The following is a 23,414-nucleotide window of genomic DNA, read 5'->3' as shown; positions in this document are numbered from 1 at the left end:
AATTCAGTCAATCTAGACCAGCAACCGGCCAAGGCCCCACCAAAGTGCTTGTCAAATAGAAGTCACTCAATCAACAATTTTTGATTTGAAAAAAATGTGAATGTTTGCATAAAACATCTTCTCTATCAGTACGGGCTCATCTTGAATACGTTTTATTCAGGGACCGTGGTTTTAAAAAGCTGTCAAAGGAACTGACGTTTGCTGACAAGAGTATGGCGCATTTTGAAGAAGTGTTACGGACACCTTCATAACATAAAGAAAACGGTCTTTTCTTAGTTCTTCAGCACTTTCTGCCATTTGCATTACAGTGGAAGCTCAAGCGAGAGCATTAGAAAAGTAGTATGCTGGAAGAAGGCAACATATAAATGAACTTTAAAATAAGGGAATATTTGGGGTGGGGGAGTGCGCCTGGCTGGCTTAGTCAGTGGAGCATGCGACTCTTGATCTTGGGGTTGTGAGTTCGAGCCCCACATTGGGTGTCGAGATTATGTAAAAACAAAAACTTAAAAAAAAAAAACAAGGGAATACTCACATCATAAACTCGGTCGGTGATGTTCAGAGCCAATTCTGCCGTCTCATTGGCTTCACTAACATAATTGGCAATATTTTCATAGACATTTGAAGCATCCAAAGCTTTCTGTACCAGCCCATTCATATCGGAACTGTGCAAATTCCTGTTAAAGAAAACATGTGTCATCATTCCTCTCTCTCACTTTTGTGGGAAATGGGGCCATTTTTATGGCTTGATTTGAGTACTTCTGGGACCCCAGGGACCTCCCTTCTGTTCTTCAAAGCCACCTGGCTTGGTGAGGTTTTCCCAAGCTGCTTCTCCTGGGAGCACATCTTCTTTGCTCTCCTCTGCCTTTGGTGCCCCCAGGACTTTACCCCATTTTGGCTCCACGGAAGCTGTTGGCTGGGCAGTGGCTACAGGAAAAGGGACTGATTTAAAAACTGACCTCTGCACCTCTTCAAGCAAGAGTTTATGTGGTGGGGGTCAGGCCCAGGAACGAACACACAGTCCTTCCCCACCTACTCACCCAGATCATCATTGTCATTTCCTTCCCATCAAAGAAACCAAGGTCCTCAGAGAAGGTGCAAGGCTCAGCATGGTGTTAGGTATGAGTAGGTTTCACCCTATTTATTTACCCTTTTGTTCACTTTATAAAACATTGTATTTTCCCTTAAGAATGAGAATGACACATACCGAGCATCTATGCGCAGATTCTGGGCTAGCCTTGTGGTGTGTGAGATGTCTTACCACACCCATGACGTAGCCATTGTTATTCCCTTTTCATAGGGGGAACCAGGGCACATGTTGTTATGGTTTGTCTCACTCCTGGGGCCCAGTGGCTTCCTTAGAGTGCAAGGCCCTATTCACGCCCATTTCCACCTTTGCCCTATATACCATGTTCTCTGCCTTTACTCCATTCTGGCCTCTGTAAGGTTCATCCACTATTTACTGGGTACCCACCATGCACCGGGCATTCTCACATAGTGCCTGATAACGTATATGCCTCAGAGGACTGATGTGTGGTACAATAGGGAAAAACTAGGTGACATGCTTGGTCCCACGCCTGTCATCCAATAAACATCAGGATTTATTATTGTGCCTAAACTATTTCTTGAATTGGAACTTCAAATTCTAAGTGTATTCATAAAATAATTCACTTTTTTGACACATACTTCTTCCTCTCTAACATAAACATACTGTCACTGTTGCAGCTCATCCTGAATCCTTTGCCTCAATTTTACTCAGTTTTAAATACACCAGTTGCATATTTTCTTCTCAGTCCCAAACACTGATGACTACTATCACTTGATTCGTTAGTAACTTCCAGAAGATTCTCTGTGACACAGTATGTGACATTGAGGATCCCACACTGGCTCATTTCTTCCAACTCCCCTGACCTATTGAACTCTATTGATTCTCAATTTCCTCCATCTAGTTTCAGTTTCGGTGTGCTCTCTTAGGTTCAGAACAATTTCTCTGTACTTCCCTGGCTACTTTCTTCTCTTTGGTTCTAGTTCACAATCATTGGGCTCCTTTGTGGGAGAGCTGACTTATCCCTTAGGCATAAGAGGGCCCCATAAAGCATTTTTTCATTTTCATTTTTTTTTTTAAATCAGAAGAACAATGAGGGTACTAATAATAATTACATTAGACTTTATAGCAATGCTATCATGACAAGTAATTTTAAAATTTTTTATGGAGGAAAGGGCCCACAGAGGCAAAAGTACCTAGGGTCAAGGAAGGCCATTATGCAACTCGGCTCTACAGAGGTAATTCTAATTCACATACTTGCTACTTCTCCCTACCCACAACCCCTTGTTTTCAGAAATGACACAGAGAGGAAAATCTGAGAAAATTTTAAAAGGGATACAAAGAATAAAATATTATAAGTATTCATTAATATTTTAAAATTTTGCTTGCTAATGTTAAGATGCAAGAAAATGATTAAAAGAGTCTTTAATGTGTTTTCATTATGAGGCACAAAAGAGGTACTGCATCAATACATAAAATAAAAATGTGTTTTTGAAATGAAAGTTTCTTGATGAATTATGTTTATCTCTGTTTTATGCACAAGAAGCAAATCACTGGGTCACCAGATAGATGATAAAGAATATTCAGATTTTGAGGGAAAGACATCTATAAATTTTAATGCTTCCCTGAATATACCCAGTCTGAAATATCCCACATGCAAAAGGGACCTCAGGGTGATTGAGATTTCTGAACAATTTTTCATATATAGCATGGATAACTTTCTTAGAATTATGCTAGAACACTGTGCATTTAGTGAAGGTATGTGTTGGGATCCCAACCAACAGGACAGATTCACTAAGAGGACAAAAAACCAATGAAGAAAGCCACAAGAGGGATCTCAGAAACAATATTTCAATACGGTATATTGTCCAAATCATATTTTATCTAAGCTTCATTTTATTGGTTTGATCAAAAGCATATTTCCTGGAAGCATGACACTAGATGGATATAATGCCATCTCGGACACCAAGATTTTACATAACATCTATTTTTCTCTTTCTGTCTGTCTCCTCTCTTCCTTTCAATTCTCGGAAAATCTGGAGGGATATTTGAAAATTTTGACAATCAGGAATAAAAAGGTAGTTTAAGTCTGAACAAGAGTTATTATTGGTTCTTATTTTATTCATGACCTTTACTGATCCTTTTTTCTAATTGCCAGGTTTGTAGTCTTTCTCTATAATTATCTCATCATTTACCTATCATTTCAAGGTCATGAATTCAATTCCAATCTTTCAGTACATTTCAATTAACATTAATTGAGTGCACAAAGGGTGTGTGACTCTCTTCTAGACGCTGTGAGGAAAATTGTCAATTGATTTTCTCTTAATCAGGTGTTGAAATCAAACATTTCCTGCTGGGCACTGTAGAGTGTCTATGAGAATTCACCAGAAGTCAGTTGTATTGCCAACTCCCAACCAGCTTTACTTAAGACCCTTGGGTATAAAAAGCTAATGCTGTATGTGAAATAAATACGTGATGGTGGTAGAATTAGACCTTGTAGAGAGATCCCATTTACTTAATAATTTTTTAAAAGATTTACTTATTTATTATTTGAGAAAGAGAAAGAGAGCAGAGGGACAGGAGGAGAGGGTGAGAAAGAATGTCAAGAATCTCAAGCAGACTCTACACTGAGCACAGAGCAGACACGAGGCTCAGTCTCATGACCCTGAGATCATGACCTGAGCCAAAATCAAGAGTCAGTTGCTTAATTGACAGAGCCACCCAGGTGCCCTTACCTGATAATATTTTGTGCAGCATTAGGCCCCTAACCAAAATGTCTCAGGTCACTCTATTAATAATTATGGAGCAGGAGCTCCCCCCACCGCCCCACAACACAGGTCTCTAATCTGACAGATTTTTTTTTTAAACCAAAAAGCTCTCCCCAAAACAATGGCAATAAACAATGACTGGCTGGCTCTCAGACTGACCAACCAAGCAACTTACAAATGAGCAGACAAACACAACCCAAAACCCAACCTGCTAACCTGTAACTCGGGTACATGGAATTGAATAAAAATGAGTTATTCAGCTTACATAGATATTTGCATTTCTAAAACCAGGATATTACCTGCTCAATTCATCAGCCTCTTGTTGAAGGTTCTGTGCATGGTCAACAGCTTCTTGGACTAAATCGTGACTAAGATTACTTAGGTTGGACAGTTTTCCTTGTAGTTCATTTTTGGCGCCATCGATTTCTGCATAAATCCCTGAAGCATTCTAAAGAAAATATTTTAAAAAGTGTATTGAATATAGAATAACTTAAAATCTTCTCCCCAGGGAGCACCAGGAGATAATCTCTAGTCTTCCTTATTATGAGGTTCAGTAAATTTTAAGCCAGGTATACAGCAGTCTGAAGTACTTTAAGTAGACTTTTATCTATTTCTCTTGCATCCTCAATAACTCCTTTCCTACTGATTGCTTCCCTAGCTTCCAGACATGCTCTGCCTTCTCCCACCTGAAAACAAAACAAAACAAAGCTAAACAAAAAACCACCTTTACCCACACATCTCCCCAGTGTTATTACCTTACTTTTCTTTCCCTCCACAGCAATATATAGCCAAAAAAGTGTTTATGTTAGCTGTCTATTCCCTTGCTTTTTAATTCACTCTTTGACCCACTCCAGTCTATTTTTTATTTTACTACTCCAACAAAACAGAAATTCAAACTAATGATATCTCAGTTACTGAATCTAATGAGCATCATTCATTTTCCCCAGTCACTCAAGGAGTGATTCTAAACATTGTCACCATTCTTAAGCCAATCGTATTTCCTTCCTTCATCACTGTTTGATTCTAAATAGAATCTTTTCTTTTCTTTTCTTTTCTTTTTTTATTTAGGAGACATCAACTAACTGTAGCCGGAATCATTTTTTCCATACTCCTGAAGTTTCCTCTGTATAAAGGGAGCTCAGTTGATGAAACCTCAGACCTCTCCACCCCTTTCTTCACTCTGCTCCTGAGAGAGGGACTGGTTTATTTGATTGGTCAATTTTGGGGCAATAATTATGTAGGCTCTATTCAATTCTACCTTCTGCCTCTTGGTAGCAAGCTGCCAGCAGAAAGTCCGAGTTTTCCTGTGTTTGTCCCTAATGAAAGCTGTTCTAGGCAGAACCCCTATATGAACCTTGCAATGTTGTCTACCTGAGTGGGCAGCCGTGCCTAATTCTGGGCTTGAATATTAGCAACCCCACTTGGCTAAGAGATCTAAAGCCATGCCCTCATCTTAACTGCATCAGAAATGAAGGTTATAGTCTTGGACTTTATATTTACTATTTTATTTATTTTTCAACTTGTTTAGAACTTGGGAGCTGAAAGGGGGTACTATTCTCCTCACAGACTCCAATACTGACAAAGAAGAGTTGCAAACAACTCTTTGCCACCATCCTCCAGTTCCTTCCCTCCACCAAAACACCCCTATACACTTATTTATAGCACAACTTTATGTACATCTTCCTCATACTTTAAGAGGAAAAGCGTTCCTTTTCTGTATAAGGCATGCTGCCCTGTTTTCTGTTCTTCTTGCTCCCTAGCTACTGGCTCCCCTCTCAGATGTAAACATGCCCAGTTAACCTCTCCCATTAAAAACAAACAAATAAAACCTATTCCTTGACTCTAGCTTCCCCTCTAGCTTCTTTTCTTTGTTGATGCAGTGCATTCCACAAAAAATGGTTCTTGCCAAGGTCCCCAGTGTCAGACACCATGTTGCCAGATCCATTTGACCCACTTTCCTGTCTTTATTTACTGGATTTATCTGGTTTGTGACAGTGTTGGTCACTGCCTTTGTCTTAAAAATCTCTTTCCCTAGCTTCTGTGACATTGCTCTCTCCTGGGTCCCCAGTTTCACTGTCCAGGAAGGAGACTGTAAAAGTTGGTGTTGCTCAGACTTGACTTAGCGCTTCCCTTTCTGAATAACCTAACTCCTCTCTCCCAGCCCAGACTTTAAATCTTTGACCCCACTCTGAACTCTCCTACAGGAGTGGTGATCTTTCTTTTAAACAAATCTGATCATGTTATTTTCCCTCTCAAAATCAACCAATTGCTATACAGGAACAAATCTGATTACTCAGGTGGCTTCACCAACTAAATATAATTTTTTTCAAAGTATTGAAAAAAATACCTGATGACCTACCAAATGGCTAGAGACTTAATACTGTCTCCATAGAAATAAACCCTCTGTGCTAGGAACTATGCCACATTCTGGGAATACAATTATCATATGGTTTCACTTGCTTGTGGAGCATGAGGAATAACGTGGAGGACACTGGGAGAAGGAGAGGAGAAGGGAGTTGTGGGAAATCAGACAAGGAGATGAACCATGAGAGACTGTGGACTCTGAGAAACAAAACAAGGGTTTTGGAGGGGAGGGGAGTGGGGGTGTGTGAGCCTGGTGGTGGGTATTAAGGAGGGCATGTATTGCATGGAGCACTGGGTGTGATGCATAAACTATGAATCTTGGAACACTGAAAAAATAAAATTAAGTTAAAAAAAAAGACACAGTTCTTGCCTTCTACAATCATGTAGTCTCGGGGGTGGAATAACCAGGTAAAATGATTATACTGGAGATATGAAATTTGGAGGTATGAATTGTGGGATCATGCATATGATTGTTCCTTAAAGCCATGAGATCCAATGCGGTCAACTAGGGAGAAAGTGTAAGTACCAAAGAGGGCCTAGGACTGAGAACTAAGCCAGTCATTATACCAGAGTAGGGATGGACAGAGTTCTGGGCCAAAAATAGCTTGAGGCCTGTTTTTATATAGCTTCTAGCTAAGAATATTATTTACATTTTTAAAGAGTATTACTTTTTTTGTATAAAAACAAACAAACAAACAGACAAAACCAAAAAAGAAAATGAGAGAGTGGTCACAGAACCTAAAATATTTACTACAATATATACTACATAGAGGACGCGTAGAGGTGAAAACATGGCCAATGAAGTGGGAGGAGGACCAGGTGAGTGGGGTACTGGAGGAGCCAGGATGAAAGCTCTGAGTGTTTATATAAGAAGGAAAGTTTAATAGGCAAGGAGAGGGAGAGGCAACCACAGTTTCAGCTATGTTGAGGTCACTGGTGAACTGGATAACGGTCTCAGGGGCGGGGCATGAAATCCCATTTGGAGTGGTTGAGTACAACAGACACTAGGGGGCTGGAGGGTGGAAATGACAATGGTAAATGATTCTCAAGGTGTTTTGCTATGAAGCTGAGCAGAGTAGAGTAATGGGGCAGAGATTGGAGGGGATGAAGGCAAGGTCTTTCCTTTTTTAAAGGATAGGAAATAAGTTACAGCATGTTAACATTTTGGTAGTAATGGTCCAATAGGAAATAAGAATTGGATAACACAGAAGAGAGAGGGAATACTTTGGGGGGTACTGAGCTGAGAAAAGATTGGATTCAGAGCATAGGCAGGGAGATGGGACTTTGACAGGAAAAGGGACACTTCATTAATTATATGAGGAAGGAAGGTACAAGGGTAAATACAGATGTAGGTGGACTGGTAGAACTGGGGAGGAGAGATTAGGGAAGTTCTCTTCTCTTTGCTCTTATATTTCAGTGCAGCATGAAGCAAGTTCACCAGACAGACTGACAGAAGAGGAGGTAGGCTGTTCATTATGTTGACTTCTCTGGTACGGCCATGATGCTGGGGATACTTGGGTTTACTAAGATATGGGAATAGAATTCTCATGTGAGTATAGTAGGGGGAGAGGTGGGTACACAAGTTAAGGGTGTTTGCCAGTAATGATTATACCATAGTTATCTGTGGGGGAGACATTACAAAACCTTTAATGGGTACCTGAAACTGTGGATGGTACCAAGCTATATGTACTATGGTTTTCCTATGCATGCAAACCTATGATAAAGTTTAATTTATGAATTAGGCTCAGTAAGAGCTTAACCACAATAACTAATAATGAAATAGAACAGTTATAACAATACACTGTAATAAAAGTTATGAGAAAGAGGACTCTCTTTCAAAATATCTTTTTTAAAATTAACATATAATGTATTATTTGCTTCAGGGGTACTGGTCTGTGACTCACAGCACTCACTGTAGCACATACCCTCCCCAATGTCCATAACACAGTCACCCTATCCCTCCCTTCCACCCACCAGCAGCCCTCAGTTTGTTTCCTGAGAGTAAGAGTCTCTTATGGTTTGTCTCCCTCCCCAATTCCATCTTGTTTCATTTTTTCCTCCTCCCTTCTCCCCATGACCCCCAGCTCTGCCTCTCAAATTCCTCATATCAGAGAGATCATATGATAATAGTTTTTCTCTGATTGACTTATTTCGCTTAGCATAATACCCTCTAGTTCCATCCACGTCATTGCAAATGGCAAGATTTTGTGGGGCTTTTGATGGGTGAATAGTATTCCACTATATATATATGTATATATGTGTATATATATATATATATGCATATACATATATATACACACACATATATATACTTATATATATACACATACATATATATGTGTGTGTATATATATGTATATGCAAAAGATGTGGTGTGTGTGTGTATGTGTGTGTGTGTGTGTGTGTGTGTGTATATATATATATATAATTTTTTAAATCCATTCATCTGTTGATGGACATCTAGGTTCTTTCCATAGTTTGGTTATTGTGGACATTGCTGCTATAAACATTCAGGTGCACGTGCCCCTTTGGATCACTACCTTTGTATCTTTGGGGTAAATACCCAGTAGTGCAATTGGTGGGTCGTAGGGTAGCTCTATTTTCAACTTTTTGAGGAACATCCATACTGTTTTCCAGAGTGGCTACACCAGCTTCCATTCCCACCAACAGTGTAGGAGGGTCCCCCTTTCTCTGCAAAATCTGTCATTTCCTGACTTGTTAATCTTAGCCATTCTGACTGGTGTGAAGTGGTATCTCACTGTGGTTTTGATTTATATTTCCCTGATGCTGAGTGATGCTGAGCACTTTTTCATGTCTGTTGGCGATTTTTATGTCTCCTTTGGAGAAATGTCTGTTCATGTTTTCTGCTCATTTCTTGATTGGATTATTTGTTCTTTGGGTGTTAAGTTTGATAAGTTCTTTATAGATTTTGGATACTAGCCCTTTATCTGATAGGTCATTTGCAAATATCTTCTCCCATTCTGTCGGTTGTCTTTTGGTTTTGTTGACTGTTTCCTTTGCTGTGTAAAAGCTTTTGATCTTGATGAAGTCCCAACAGTTCATTTTTGCCCTTGCTTCCCTTGCTTTTGGTGATGTTTCTGGGAAGAAGTTGCTGTGGCTGAGGTCTAAGAGGATGCTGCTTGTGTTTTCCTCAAGGATTTTGATGGATTCCTGTCTCACATTGAGGCCTTTCATCCATTTTCAGTCTATTTTTGTGTGTGGTATAAGGAAATGGTCCAGTTTCATTCCTCTGCATGTGGCTGTCCAATTTTCCTAACACCATTTGTTGAAGAGGCTGTCTTTTTTTTCATTGGACATTCTTTCCTGCTTTGTTGAAGATTAGTTGACCATAGAGTTGAGGGTCCATTTCTGGGCTCTCTATTCTGTCCTAACAGTTTTGGAGTGGAGTCCTTGGGTTTTCCACATAAAGTATCATATCATCTGCAAAGAGTGAGAGTTTGACTTCTTCTTTGCTGGTTTGGATGCATTTTATTTCTTTTTGTTGTCTGATTGCTGAGGCTAGGACTTCTAGTACTATGTTGAATAGCAGTGGGGTTAGTGGACAGCCCTGCTGTGTTCCTGATCTTAGGGGAAAAGCTCTCAGTTTTTCCTCATTCAGAATGATATTCACTATGTGTTTTTCACAGATGGCTTTTATGATATTGAGGTACGTTTCCTCTATCCCTACACTGTGAAGAGTTTTGATCAAGAAAGGATGCTGTAGTTTGTCAAATGCTTTTTCAGCATCTATTGAGAGTATCATATGGTTCTTGTTCTTTCTTTTGTTAATGTATTGCATTACATTGACTTGCAGATGTTGAACCAACCTTGCAGCGCAGGAATAAATCCCACTTGGTCCTGGTGAATAATCCTCTTAATGTACTGTAGGATCCTATTGGCTAGTATTTTGGTGAGAATTTTTACATCCATGTTCATCAAGGATATTGGTCTGTAATTCTCCTTTTTGATGGGGTGCTTGTCTGGTTTTGGAATCAAGGTAATGCAGGCCTCATAAAATGAGTTTGGAAGCTTTCCTTCCATTTCCATTTTTTTGGAACAGTTTCAGGAAAATAGGTATTAATTATTTTTTAAATGTTTGGTAGAATTCCCCTGGGAAGTCATCTGCCCCTCGGCTCTTATTTGTTGGGAGATTTTTGATGACTGCTTCAATCTCCTTACTGGTTATGGGTCTGTTCAGATTTTCTATTTCTTCCTGGTTCAGTTTTGGTAGTTTATATGTCTCTAGGAATGCACCCATTTCTTCCAGATTGTCAAATTTGCTGGTGTATAGTTGCTTATAATATGTTCCTATAATTGTTTGTACTTCTTTAGTGTTGATTGTGATCTCTCCTCTTTCATTCATGATTTTATTAATTTGGATCCTTTCTCTTTTCTTTTTGATAAGCCTGGCCAGGAGTTTATCAATCTTATTAATTCTTTCAAAGAACAAGCTGCAAGTTTTGTTGATTTGTTCTATTGTTCTTTTGGTTTCTATTTCACTGGTGTCTGCTCTGATCTTTATTATTTCTCTTCTCCTGCTGGGTTTAGGCTTTATTTGTTGTTCTTTCTCCAGTTCCTTTATGTTTAGGGTTAGGTTGTGTGCTTGAAACCTTTCTTGTTTCCTGAGAAAGGCTTGCATTTCTATGTACTTTCCTTTCAGGACCACCTTTGCTGTGTCCCAAAGATTTTGAACAATTGTATTTTCATTTTCATTTGTTTCCATGAATTTTTAAATTTCTCCTTTAATTTCCTGCTTGACCCATTTATTCTTTAGTAGGATGCTCTTTAGCAGCCATGTATTTGAGTTCTTTCCAACTTTCCTCTTGTGGTTGAGTTCTAATTTTGAAGCACTGTGGTCTGAAAATATGCAGGGAATGATCCCAGTCTTTTGGTACTGGTTGAGACCTGATTTGTGACCCAGGATGTGATCTATTATGGAGAATGTTCCATGTGCACTAGAGAAGAATGTGTACTCTGTTGCTTTGGGATGAATGTTCTCAATATATCTGTGATGTTCATCGGGTCCAGCATGTGATTTAAAGCCTTTATTTCCTTGTTGATCTTTTGTTTAGATGATCTGTCCATTTCAGCAAAAGGGGGTGTTAAAATCCTCTACTATTATTGTATTATTGTCAATGTGTTTCTTTGATTTTGTGTTTAATTGCTTTGTATAATTGGCTGCTCCCATGTTAGGGCATAGATATTTAAAACTGTTAGATCTTCTTGTTGGACAGACCCATTAAGTATTATATAGTGTCATTTCTCATCTCTTATTATAGTGTTTGGCTTAAAATCTAACTTACCTGATATAAGGATTGCCACTCCAGCTTTCTTTCAATGTTCATTGGCATGGTAAATGGTTTTCCACTCCCTCACTTTAAATCTGGAGGTGTCTTTGGGTCTGAAATGAGTTTCTTGCAGACAACGTATCAATGGGTCTTGTTTTTTTTATCCATTCTGATACCCTGTGTCTTTTGATTGGGGCATTTAGTCCATTTACATTCAGGGTAACTATTCAGAGATATGCATTTAGCACCATTGTGTTGCCTGTAAGGTGACTGGTACTGTATATTGTCTCTGTTCCTTTCTGGTCTGGTCTGTTACTTTTGGGCTCTCTCTTTGCTTAGAGGACCCCTTTCAATATTTCCTGTAGGATTTGATATTTGCAAATTCTTTTAGTTTTTATTTTTCCTGGAAGCTTTTTTAATCTCTCCTTCTATTTTCAATGACATCCTAGCTGGATATAGTATTCTTGGCTGCATATTTTTCTCATTTAGTGCTCTGAATATATCATGCCACTCCTTTCTGGCCTGCCAGGTCTCTGTGGATAAGTCTGCTGCCAATCTAGTATTTCTACCATTGTATGTTAAAGACCTCTTCTCCCGAGCTGCTTTCAGGATTTTCTCTTTCTCACTAAGACTTGTAAGTTTTACTATTAGATGATGGGGTATTGAAGGGTTTTGGGAGAGTTTTCTGTGCCTCCTGGATTTTGATGCTTTTTCCCTTTGTCAAATTAGGGAAATTCTCTGCTATAGTTTGTTCTAATATACTTTCTGCTCCCCTCTCTCTTTCTTCTTCTTCTGGGATCCCAATTATTCTAATACTGTTTCACATTATGGTATCATAATATGAAATCTCTCAAATTCTCCCCTCGTGGTCCAGTAGTTGTTTATCTCTCTTTTTCTCAGTTTTTTTACTCGCATTTGGTCTTCTATATCACTAATTCTCTCTTCTGCCTCATTTATCCTAGCAGTAAGAGCCTCCATTTTCGGTTGCACCTCATTAATAGCTTTTTAAATTTCAACTTGGTTAGATTTTAGTTCTTTTATTTCTCCAGAAAGGGATTTTATTTCTCCAGAAAGCAATTCTCAAGTATCTTCCATGCTTTTCTCGAGCCCAGCTAGCACCTTGATAATTGTCATTCTGAACTTTAGTTCAGACATCTTACTAATGTCCATAATAATTAGGTCCCTAGTCATCGATATTGCCTCTTGTTCTTTTTTTTGAGGTGAGTTGTTTTGCCCTGTCATTTTATGTAGATAAGAATAGATTAATGAGAGAACAAAATACTAAAAGCGTAGCAACAACCCCAGAAAAATATACACTAAACAAATTGGAAGAGACCCAAAACTGGAGGAAGAAGAAAGAAGAAAGAAAAAAATTACACATATACTATATATATTAGGCTGGTGAATAGAATAGAATAGAGCCACACACTTGATTTTGGGTGTATTTTGGTCTGTTAGAAGAAACTGCCTGCCAAAATTTTAAAGAAAAAAAACTTATATATATACAAAAATGAGGGTAAACATGATGAAGGGATGGAATATGACTGTACAGATGAAAATTTAAAAAGAGTCTAAAAAAGGAATTGGTCGAAGAAAGAAAAACAAAAGAAAAAAAAAGAGGAAAGAATGTGATCAGGCTGGAGACTAGAACAAAGCCATGTGTTAGATTTAGGGTATATTTTGATCTGTTAGGAGAGACTGTATCTCAAAATTTTAAAGAAAGAAAAACCTATATGTATACAAAAAATAAGATTAAATACAATGAAGCAATAGTAAATACAATGAAGGGATAGAATATGATTATAACAATAAAATTTAAAAAGATTTTTTTAAAAAAGGTATTGCTAAGATAAAATAGCTAAAAGAAAGGTTAAAATAGGAAAGAGGAAACATTTAAAAAATAGAATAAGAAAAAAATTTTTTTCAAGTTAAAAAAATTTAACTTGAAAGACTAAGGAATCGTGGGGAAAACGCCATGAATTCTCTGTGTCGCATTCCCCTAGCTCTGGAGCTCTGCAGTTCTCATTGATTGGTCAACTCGTTCTTGGCTGGATGTTCTTGCTAATATTTTGGGGGAGGGGCCTGTTGCAGTGATTCTCAATTGTCTTTGCCCGAGGTGGAACTGCACTGCCCTTGCCAGCAGCCAGGCTAAGTAATCTACTCAGGTTTGCTTTTGGCAGCTTTTGTTCCTTGAACACTTTCTGTACAGCTTTGGAGGGTGGGAGGATGGCGGCCCCCCAATCTCTGGCCCCATAGGAGCTGAGAGCTCAGGGCCCCTCCTCCTCAGTGTGCCCTCAGAGAAAAGCAGTCAGTCAATCTTATCTCCCTGGTCTCTGGCCATGTTCCATGTTCATCCAGCCTGTGACTGAGAGTCTCTATCTCTGGTGCAGAGAGAAAGAAAGGGTGCCCAGCCCCGTTTGGAGTCTCCAAACCCAGCAGATTACTGCAGCACGCTCTTGTGCCACTCCTCCCAGAGGAGGAAGGAGGGGGTCTCTCTGGATCTGCAACTTGTGGGGTCCCTGCTCGAAGAGGAGTAGCCCAACTGTGCCTCAGTCACAGTTTAAGGTCACCCTGAGCTGAAAGCCCACTCCTTGGCTCCATCTCTGCATCCGGTTTCCCCACTCTGATACTTGGGAGCTCTGCCACACTCAGGCACCACTCAGGATCTCGTGGGTCCTGAGACCACACTGTCCCTCTGAGGGCTCCACCCCCGTGTAGCCTCTGGAGTGATGTCCCTCAGTGGAGTGGACTTTCTAAAAGTTCTGATTTTGTGCTCCACTTCTCTACTGCTTGCCAGGAGCCAGACCCTCCCCCTGCAGTCTATCTTCTAGTGTATTGCCTCGGATTCGCTTCTCCACACATCCTACCTTCCAGAAAGCATTCATTTTTCTGTTTCTAGAATTGCTGCTCTTCTTCTCTTCTCTCTTCTATTGAGTTTGTAGGTATTCAGAATGATTTGATAACTAGCTGAACTCCTGGGACCCAAGGATATTTAGGTCTCCTATTCTCCCACCATCTTCCTCCTCCCCCTGCCCCACTCAAAATATCTTATTAACTGTACTCACCCCTCTTGTGATGATGCGAGATGATCAAATGCCTACGTGAGGAGATGAAGTGAGGTGACTGATGTAGACATTGTTCTGTAGCGTTAGACTACAAGTGACCTTGTAAGGATATGTGAGAAGCAGGATTATCTGCTCCTAGACAGAGGTTGACTGTGGGTAACTGAAACCATGGAAAGAAAACCATGGATAAGAGGGACTACTGTACTGATCATTTTAGTTACTTAAGGAGGGAGAAGAGGATATGAGAGGAGCAGGGTAATGAGCTGGAGGAGGTCTCCATGTGGTCAGAGAATTGCTGGAGTGGGTATTCCAGAGTAAGTGAAGTAAGAGAGGGAGGGGCTTAATACTGGGATTTGGAAGGAGGTACTGTTATTGATGACAAGACCTGGGTATGGCCATAGCGCGGATAACAGGGTGGGCTGGAAGAAAATCTTGCTGGACAGAAGTTATAGGAGCCAGAAGTCTGAAAGCTAGTGGGCTCATCCATCTGGATTTTGATGTCTCCAAGATAGTGATGGGATTAGGGATGGAAAGGAAGACAGAGAGCTTGCTGCTGAAATTGTCAAAGGAGGAGACGGTGATCAGATGACTTTAGAATGGTATCCTTTCAAAGGTAATACAAATGAGTTAAGAGTAATTTTGGGATGGTCTGGTTCACTGGAAATTTTCTACTTTAAAAATATGTCTCTTATTGATTTGAATGCTAGCTTTATTAAATACACAACTTACAAGTAAAGAGTGAGTAGGATGGCTCTAAGTTGCGCTTTCTGCCAGGAGATCTATGCTGTCCAACTTAGTAGCCATTAGCCACACGTGATGTTATGGAGCCCTTGAAATATGGTTAATTCAACTGAGGAATTCAACTTTAATTTATTTCATTTTAAGTCATTAAATTTAAATCTAAATTTAAATAGCCATATGTGAGTTGTGCCACCATACAACAAAGGAAACTGAAAAGCTCAGTCACCCAGTCTTGCTTCTATAGTGCCGGTTAACTTGAAAGATTTGAATCGGATTCCATTATTGTTCTATGACACTGAGCCGCTGTTCCAATCTGCTGTAAATACAAATCTACAAGTCACATGCATCCCTACCTTTATTGTCTCATCAAGTTCTGAAAGGGTCAGACGAGGTGTTGTCAGAGAATCCAAAGACGCCTTCAGAGATGCGTTCACCGCTTTCATTTGTTCCCTCACTCTCTCGTGTTGTTTCTATGGGAACGAAGAGAAAGCGAGAGTGGAAGAGAAGGTCACTTTAGAGAAAGCATCAGGGAGCGTGGTCAATGTCACCTCCTGTCTTTGCGCTCAGACGAATCTGGGTTCCTATCCCAGCCCCACCACCCAATTGCTCTGTGACTTTGGGGAATTCTACCCATGCAACGTGCAGTTTTCTGATTTATACTATGGAGATAACAAAAGTGAGCACTTCGGGAGCTTTGAAGCACTTAGTTATGATTTTTACTTATAACACCATCATCTCAAAGAGACTGGCCACTTCAGAGAGAGGCGTTGACTTTTTCTCCAAAAATGTAAAGGGGGGACACTGGACACAGGATTTCACACAGGCTCTATATTTGAGTAAGTGGAAAATGAAGTAATTCAAAAAACCATTTATCATGTGGTGACTTTGGGCCAGGCACAAATATATCATTTGGGAAGGAATAAAGCATATACAAAAAAATCTTAATGCTCTTTAAAACATGTAAATGGTCCTACTATTAAATCATGAAATTGTGATCTCCCATCCTAGCACTTGGAGCTCTTTATGTTAGATGCTCAGACTTTTTGAGGAGGGAAGTGGCCCGGGGGATTTTTTGATGAACGGTTTAATTTCTACTTTCACTGTTGGGTTCTAGAAGCAGGCACGTTGTGATTCTGAAGAAATATTAGAAAACTTCAAATGAGTTTGGAGTTTGAAAGCAGCCAGAATGATACTTCAAGAGGGAAAAGTAAGACTCATTTTACAGTCTGGGTAAAAAATGAGTTGAAGTTACTTTAGAAACGGTCATTTGAATGGGAGTTGAAATACATGACTTACGGTATAGTCTAAGATATCATGGGAATAATTACAGAAGCCCAGATATAAAGGGACATACTTTAAAACTTCCGAAGTTCATCTTAGTGTCTTTCGTGCTGCCTGTGGTCTTTTCTAATTTAGTGGGAAGGAAGACAGAAGCCATCTTCTCCAAACGCATTGCTAGAGGGTAAGATATAGGTCCAAGGACAGGAAAGAATCCCATTCGAACATCTTCTTAATGCAAGAACATTACAAAATCAATTTCCCTTCAAAATCCATCAGGCTTAATACAGTGTGACTATCTTAGGTTAATTATTCTTGTCTCTTCAAGGAGAGGTAGTTATACAGCGCTACACAAAAGCAGTATTTTTAAAGCATGGGTATTGAACTATATGTAAGGAAAGGAGGTGAAAAAAGGTTGGTATTATTTAGCTCCTTCAGAGCAGTTTTCCTTTTACAGAGTCTGAGCTATGACCCCTGCCGGGAAGCTCTTGTATCTGGTTGCTTTAAGGGAATATAGCTAAAACCCGAAAGTCAGAGCCAAATTTCAAAGCCCTGTGCTAACAGCACTGAGTGAGAAGTTCATTTGCAGTAGCTGGGAAGTGATATGCTTCAAGCTCAGGCCTTATCCCTTATCATATACTGAACTCATCACAGATAACATTAGACAGAAATGAATAAAATTAGCTTTGAAACAAATATACTCCCACAGAAAGAAGGTCAATATGAACACAATAATTATGAAAATGACACACAATTAACACATCAGGCCTGTTCAGTTTCCATCTCACAAATGCAAAGAATATCCTGAACCTTACAAAAAATGAGAGAAACAGTTCTGGGAAGGCAGATCTTTGCTTTAACAGACTTTCTAAAGACTGCTTTCCAAAACACAGAATCTTTCATTCATCTGACAAAGATTTTTATCATTCTATTACCCTCTGGGGTGAGAGTGGGATGGTGAAATAAATCATGTAATTATTAGTTGTGTGGCTACCGTCTGCACATATCAAAATGATTAAACTGTGTGGTTACTTTTGGTTTTGTAAAAAGATTGGAAATTTGCTGCTATTCTTTTGCTGTAGGTCTAACAGTGAAATGTGAAATGACAACACTTAGGCGGGGTAGGGAAGGCAGGTCTGTTAAGGGATGATCGCAGTACTGAAACGGGAATGGCACAAGGTGCATTATGGGGTTGTTGAGGAGAGCACCTGTTAACCTGGGCCTGGGGAGGGTGAAGGGATGGGGAGGCCTCCCAGAGGAGGTGATGCCTGGGGCTATCCCCGTGAAGGAGAAAAGAAAAGGAAGTCTGTGTTCCAGGCCCATGGGGTTACCGGAAGTGTGACATTGCCTGAACTGAACGTGGGAGGCAGGGACTCTGCAACAGGTGAGGCCAAGGAGGCTGGCAGAGGGTGGATCAGAGAGCGTCCCTCATGGCATGTGCAGGGGCATAAGCTGTCCTATCGGACAGGGTCTCGAATGTTCTTAACCGGGAGCCTCAGGAAAAAATGCGATTTATGTAGCAACGCTGAAGCAGAAATGCGATGAAACCGTACCTTCTTATAGATGATGGGCTTTGATACTTTCTATTCTATTCTTTCTTTTCTTTTTAGAAAATGCTGGTTATTCAACTATACTTCAATTAAAAAAAAAAGGTTGGTTACAACCCCCCAGACTTATTTTATGACCACTCAGTGGTTCACAAGCTGCAGAATCAGAGGCACTGCTATAGGGTCAGAAGGGAAAGACGAAGGGTTTTACCAGAGTGAGTAGCACAATCAGAGCTGTGATGGGGGCAGCTGCTCAGGCTGGGTGGGATGGGCAGGTGGCAAGAGAGCAGGAATGGAGGGTAGAAAAAGGGGGGCTATTTTGGTCGCTATCTTGGCCATTGCTATTCTTAAAAAATGCTGGCTGAGGGACTGCTCCTATTAGAAAATGGTGGTGCTAAGGGTAATTCACTTTTGTTTAGGAAAATTTCCAGTGACTTACTGAGAGATGGTGATGACTGATAATCAGGGTGGAGAGTCTCACTTAAGTTGGTTTTGGCAGACAATAAAAGCAAACATAACTGAATTAATGAACTTGCTCATAGTTGCTTCCTAGTTTTTGGCATGGCTATTTCACTCTGATCTTATTTATAGATATGTCCAAGATGCACGTGTCTTCCCTATCAGAAGATCGCTCCTCTGCATTGTGGGTTCATGCATTGCTTGGAACAGCCATGATCACCGCCAGATCTAAGCCCCCTAAGGTGGGCATGCACAGATCCTGCCCGCATCAGTATGCCCGCCTTTGCAAGCTATGGCTACATCTGGGAATTTCTCTCATCTCTTCATATTTTCATGATCTTTGGCTTGAATTAGACTCCCCATCCCTGCGGCTGCCAACCAGTCCAGCTGTGGGATTTGCTTATCATACCTTTCCAAAAATTACACATACCCTTCTAAAACATGGTTCTGTGTTGCTTTGGTGTTCTAGTGCTCTCAGTTTAAAAAAAAAAAAAAAAAAAGGTAGGCATAGGAATAACACATTGCTAACTCACTTGCAAGAACATTCTGTCCATACGCACAGACACAAGCCCCAAGAACAACTGCATTCTTATCCATGCAGAAGCTCAACAATGATAATGTTTTTAACTCAATTTTAGGTGCACACAGTGACATTAGCATATTACAGTGGCAAAAATGCATAAATATTTTAAAGATACAAATACTTGAATATGTCAGCATTTTAAGAAATTGTATGCCAACCATCCCTTCTTGTTATAACTTTGTGTTGTATATGTCTGAAATGCATTTACAGGGAGTGTGTCCACTGTACCTCGTGGTCCCGCTGCCTGGCTGCTGTGGCTCTGTTCATGTCTTCGGCATCCCTGACGTGGTCAAGAGCCTGGTTCAGGGATTCCTGGAGGTCTGACAACTTAGCACTGTAGTCGTCCAGTTGCTCCAGGACGACAGGGAATAGGGAGCGAGTGTCATTGTACAGCCGCTGCCAACTCTCAGCTTGGTTCAACACTGGGAAGAAATGGACACAGAACCTCAGCCTGGGCTTCTGCCTCCTCTCCCTCCATCCAGCAGGTGGCAAAAACACAAACTTGTCAGGGCATGCCTTCCCTAGCAATAGAGACCGAAGCTGTTGTTTATAAAAATAGCCCCGAGGGACGCCTGGGTGGCTCAGTCAGTTAAGCGGCTGCCTTTGGCTCAGGTCATGATCCCAGTGTCTTGGGATCGAGTCCCGCATCGGGCCCCTTGCTCCCCAGGGAGCCTGCTTCTGCCTCTGCCTGCCACTCTGCCTGCTTGTGCTCTCTCTCTCTCTCACTCAAATAAATAAATAAAATCTTTAAAAAAAAAAAATTAAAAAAAAAAAAAATAGCCCCGTGTTTTATACTTGGAGAAAGAAATACTAGATTGTAGAGTCTGAGAGTCCCAGGATGACAGTCAGCCAAAAAAAAAAAAAATGAGTCTGATTAGGCTTTCCAATGAGATTATGTTTTTTGAGAAAACCATGTCATTATGCTGTGTTTATTATTACCCAGATTATTCATAATTTTATCAGTCAAAGGGGTTTGGATATTTAATATTAAAAAATAACCAAAGTTTCTTATCTGCTACTGACTTTTTCTCTATTCTCATCAGGCAATTGTCTTTAGGTAGCTTCTTTAGGTCAAACCTAAACCTTTGTTTTGGGTGGTCTGAAAAGTCAATGGCAATGATATATTCTTAAATTCTGTATATGTCTTAATCCTCTGGTCAAAGTAACATGCATTGATTACATGTCTTAATTCTCTTTTTCCTCCAGGGAATATCCGTCTGACTTTTCAAGGTTTTGTATTTTTCCTTCATTAGTGTGAGCAGAAGATACACACTCATGACTGTGTAAAGAAAGTGGTTCAAAATGCATTGACCAGGCGGAAGGTGGCTATGTGGGAGATGTGACTGGTTTCACTTCCCCAGGGCAGACTCGTTCCATTCTAAAACAGGCAAAAAGTGTGGAAGCGGTTGTCTGTGCCCTCAGAGCTCTAGCCTTCCCAAGCACTGGCTTCATCCTGACCCAGGAATGGGGCCTGACACTCTTCTTGAACTCTTACTGTTTCTAAGACTTTATACATTTGTTATGATAACATGCCTTTAGGTGAAGAATGTTCCTCTTCTAGAATAGTCACAATAATTTTTAGCAGAAGTTGATAGTATCGTGTGGAAATAATGTAGTACAGGTGTTCTTAACCCTTTTTGTACCATGGGACCGTTTGCAATCTGGTGAAGACTTCAGGCCCTTCTTATCATGTATTTTAAAATATGTAAAGGGGCGCCTGGGTGGCTCAGTCATTAAGCAGCTGCCTTCAGCTCAGGTCATGATCCCAGGGTCCTGGGATCGAGCCCCACTTTGGGCTCCCTGCTCCGTGGGAAGCCTGCTTCTCCCTCTGCTGTGTTCACTCTCTCTCTGCCTCTCTCTGTCAAATAAATAAGTAAAATCTTTTTAAAAAAGTAAAATAAAATACATAGACTTAAAACAAAGACCAAGATATTAAAAAACAAATTGGTGATATAACAACACATGTGCTTATTTATTAAGTCTGAAATAACAAGATCTAGAGGTGGGACTAATAACTACAAAATTTTGGATTACTGGTGAACTGAATGTTGTGAGATCAGACTATAGGTAAATTCCAATACCCAGATCCATGGCTTCTCTTGTTGATTGTGTGGATTAAAATGGATACAAATTCTTTGCGACTCTTCCCATCAAGAGGAGAGTTAATCTGGGCGGGTCTGGGCCAGTAGGATAGATGCGACACAATTGAGTTCCATTCTTGCCTTCCTGGAAAGCTGCTACCCTGTGAGAATGAGCCTGGGCGAGACTCCTTGAGGGTAAGACTCCACACCCAGGGAGGCCCAGCAATCCTGGGTAAGGCCCCAGGCATCGGAGGGAGCCCAGTTCCTTCTACGTGGAGCAGAGATGAGCTGTCCAGGTGGAGTGGAGCCCAAATTGCCAGTGAAATCGTGAACAAATAAATGGTCATTTTAAATGAATATGTTTGGGGTGCCTGGGTGGCTCAGTCTTTAAGTGTCTGCCTTCAGCTCAGGTCATAATCCGAGGGTCCTGGGACGGAGTCCCATATTGGGCTCCCTGCTTAGTGGGAGCCTGCTTCTCCCTCTGCTGCTCCCCCTGTTTGTGTGCACGCTCTCTCTCTGTCAAATACATAAATACATAGTTTTTAAAGATTTTGTAAGATCTTAAAAAAATCTTTAAAAAAATCTTAAATCTTAAAAATCTTAAAAAATCTTAAAAAAAATCTTTAAAAAATCTTAAAAAAATTTTTAAAAAATCTTAAAATCTTAAAAAAAGTCTTAAAAAAAAAAGAATATATTTGGGATGAGTTGCTAGGTAGTCATTGACAACTGATAGAGTGGCCAAGTCATAGGTTCGCTGATACTACTGTGGTTTCTTGCCTACATTCATCATGGAAGGAAATGTTAAATTTGCACTGGAGGTTAAAAGTCATTAAAAGTCCTTCGCGGACCTCAGAACAGGAATGTTGCTGGGCTTGTAGCTTTACTGCCTTCGCCATAGATTTCTTTTACTGGAGTTCTGAAAAGTGGTTCCCTTTAGTTTTTCTTCTCTTGTTTCATACGTTTTCACCAACTATGAAGTCCCTATAGCTTCTCCTCAGGAGTTTAAAGTCTACAGGTTTTATGTGGAATCTCAGTTCTTTTTCAAAAGGTCAAGGTTGGGCCTGGATCTAAAACTCTTGACCATACAGGCTGTCCTGATTCCCTGAGGCCAAGTATCAGTTCTGAATAGCTGCATCTAGGGGCGCCTGGGTGGCTCAGTCAGTTAAGTGTCTGCGTTCGGCTCAAGTCATGATCCCAGGGTTCTGGGATCTAGTCCTGGGGTGGGATCCCTGCTCAGCGGGGAGTCCGCTTCTCCTTCTCCCTTTGCCCCTCCCCCAATTCATGTGTGTGCGCATATTCATGTCCCCCCTCAAATAAATAAATAAAATCCTTATTAAAAAATAACTGCAAATATTGGAGATTGCTTGCTTTGACCAAATGTTCTCCTGTAGCTCAGTATCCTCTTTTGGACCCACAAAGGAAGCGGACACATGCTGCGCCCTAGGAGTTGAAAACACCTACGTTCATGGGCTTCATCTGCTTCTTCATCCACCAGCTCCCTTTGCGTGAGAAATGGTTCACGGCGTCTGATCTCCTCAAGCATCTTCTGGGCCAACACCAGCTTCTCAGAGATTTCTTCAGAGGTAAGTTCCTGCTCCTCCCCATAATAGAGCATCTTGTTGTTGATCTCTGAAAGGAAGGGTACAGTGAGAGAAGAAAGCAGGGTGGGGTGTCTGGGCATTTTACGGGGGATGCCACTGAGAACACGGACAGTGAGGGCAAAGGGCAGGGCTGGTCCTGAAACGGAAAGAGGGTTTCATTCAAAGACAGTGTACTGAGGTTCACGCTGCAAATACTGGTGTCAGCACTAGAATTCATCATGTATTCCAAGGAGTAGTAAAACTTGAACAAACAACTCTGCTTCCCATTTGGTGTCTTCAGAATGGGAATGGGATTAATATAAAGCCTGTCCTGACTTCAGCTGTGTCTGGTTTCCATAGTAATTCCTGAACATTAACATTGAAGGCACACAAATCTGGGGTCTTTGATCAACATTTTATATGAAATATATAACTTGGAAAAAATCCTCTGAGACATCTCCTGTCCTTTGTAGGATGTGTTAGAGATACTAATTATATTTTAGCCAAGGTTCTGACCAAAGCTCTAAACCAAAATGAGAGTATATTGATAGTTGTTCAAGTGGATCTTTCAGATTATTCTATAGACCAGATATAAAAATAGAGGTTTGTTATATTGTG

General features: G+C 40.4%; 1 protein-coding gene across 2 annotated transcripts in view; it reads right to left on the bottom strand.

The window, feature by feature from the left end:
* The window catches only part of LAMA4 (laminin subunit alpha 4), a 148,025-nt gene that overhangs the window by 48,054 nt on the left and 76,557 nt on the right, over positions 1–23,414 (bottom strand). For both annotated transcript variants that reach the window (XM_080805146.1, XM_080805147.1), the window contains exons 10-14: positions 22,678–22,845; positions 19,364–19,557; positions 15,622–15,738; positions 4,110–4,258; positions 533–674 (exon numbers count right to left, since the gene is read on the bottom strand). In XM_080805146.1, coding sequence (XP_080661272.1) covers positions 533–674; positions 4,110–4,258; positions 15,622–15,738; positions 19,364–19,557; positions 22,678–22,845 — 770 coding nt within the window. The remainder of the gene's footprint in view (positions 1–532; positions 675–4,109; positions 4,259–15,621; positions 15,739–19,363; positions 19,558–22,677; positions 22,846–23,414) is intronic.

Source organism: Martes martes (genome assembly GCF_963455335.1).
Source record: "Martes martes genome assembly, chromosome: 6".
Classification (NCBI taxonomy): Eukaryota; Metazoa; Chordata; class Mammalia; order Carnivora; family Mustelidae; genus Martes; species Martes martes.
Note: the sequence above shows the minus strand (reverse complement) of the source record. Positions and strands in the feature narration are given on the sequence as shown.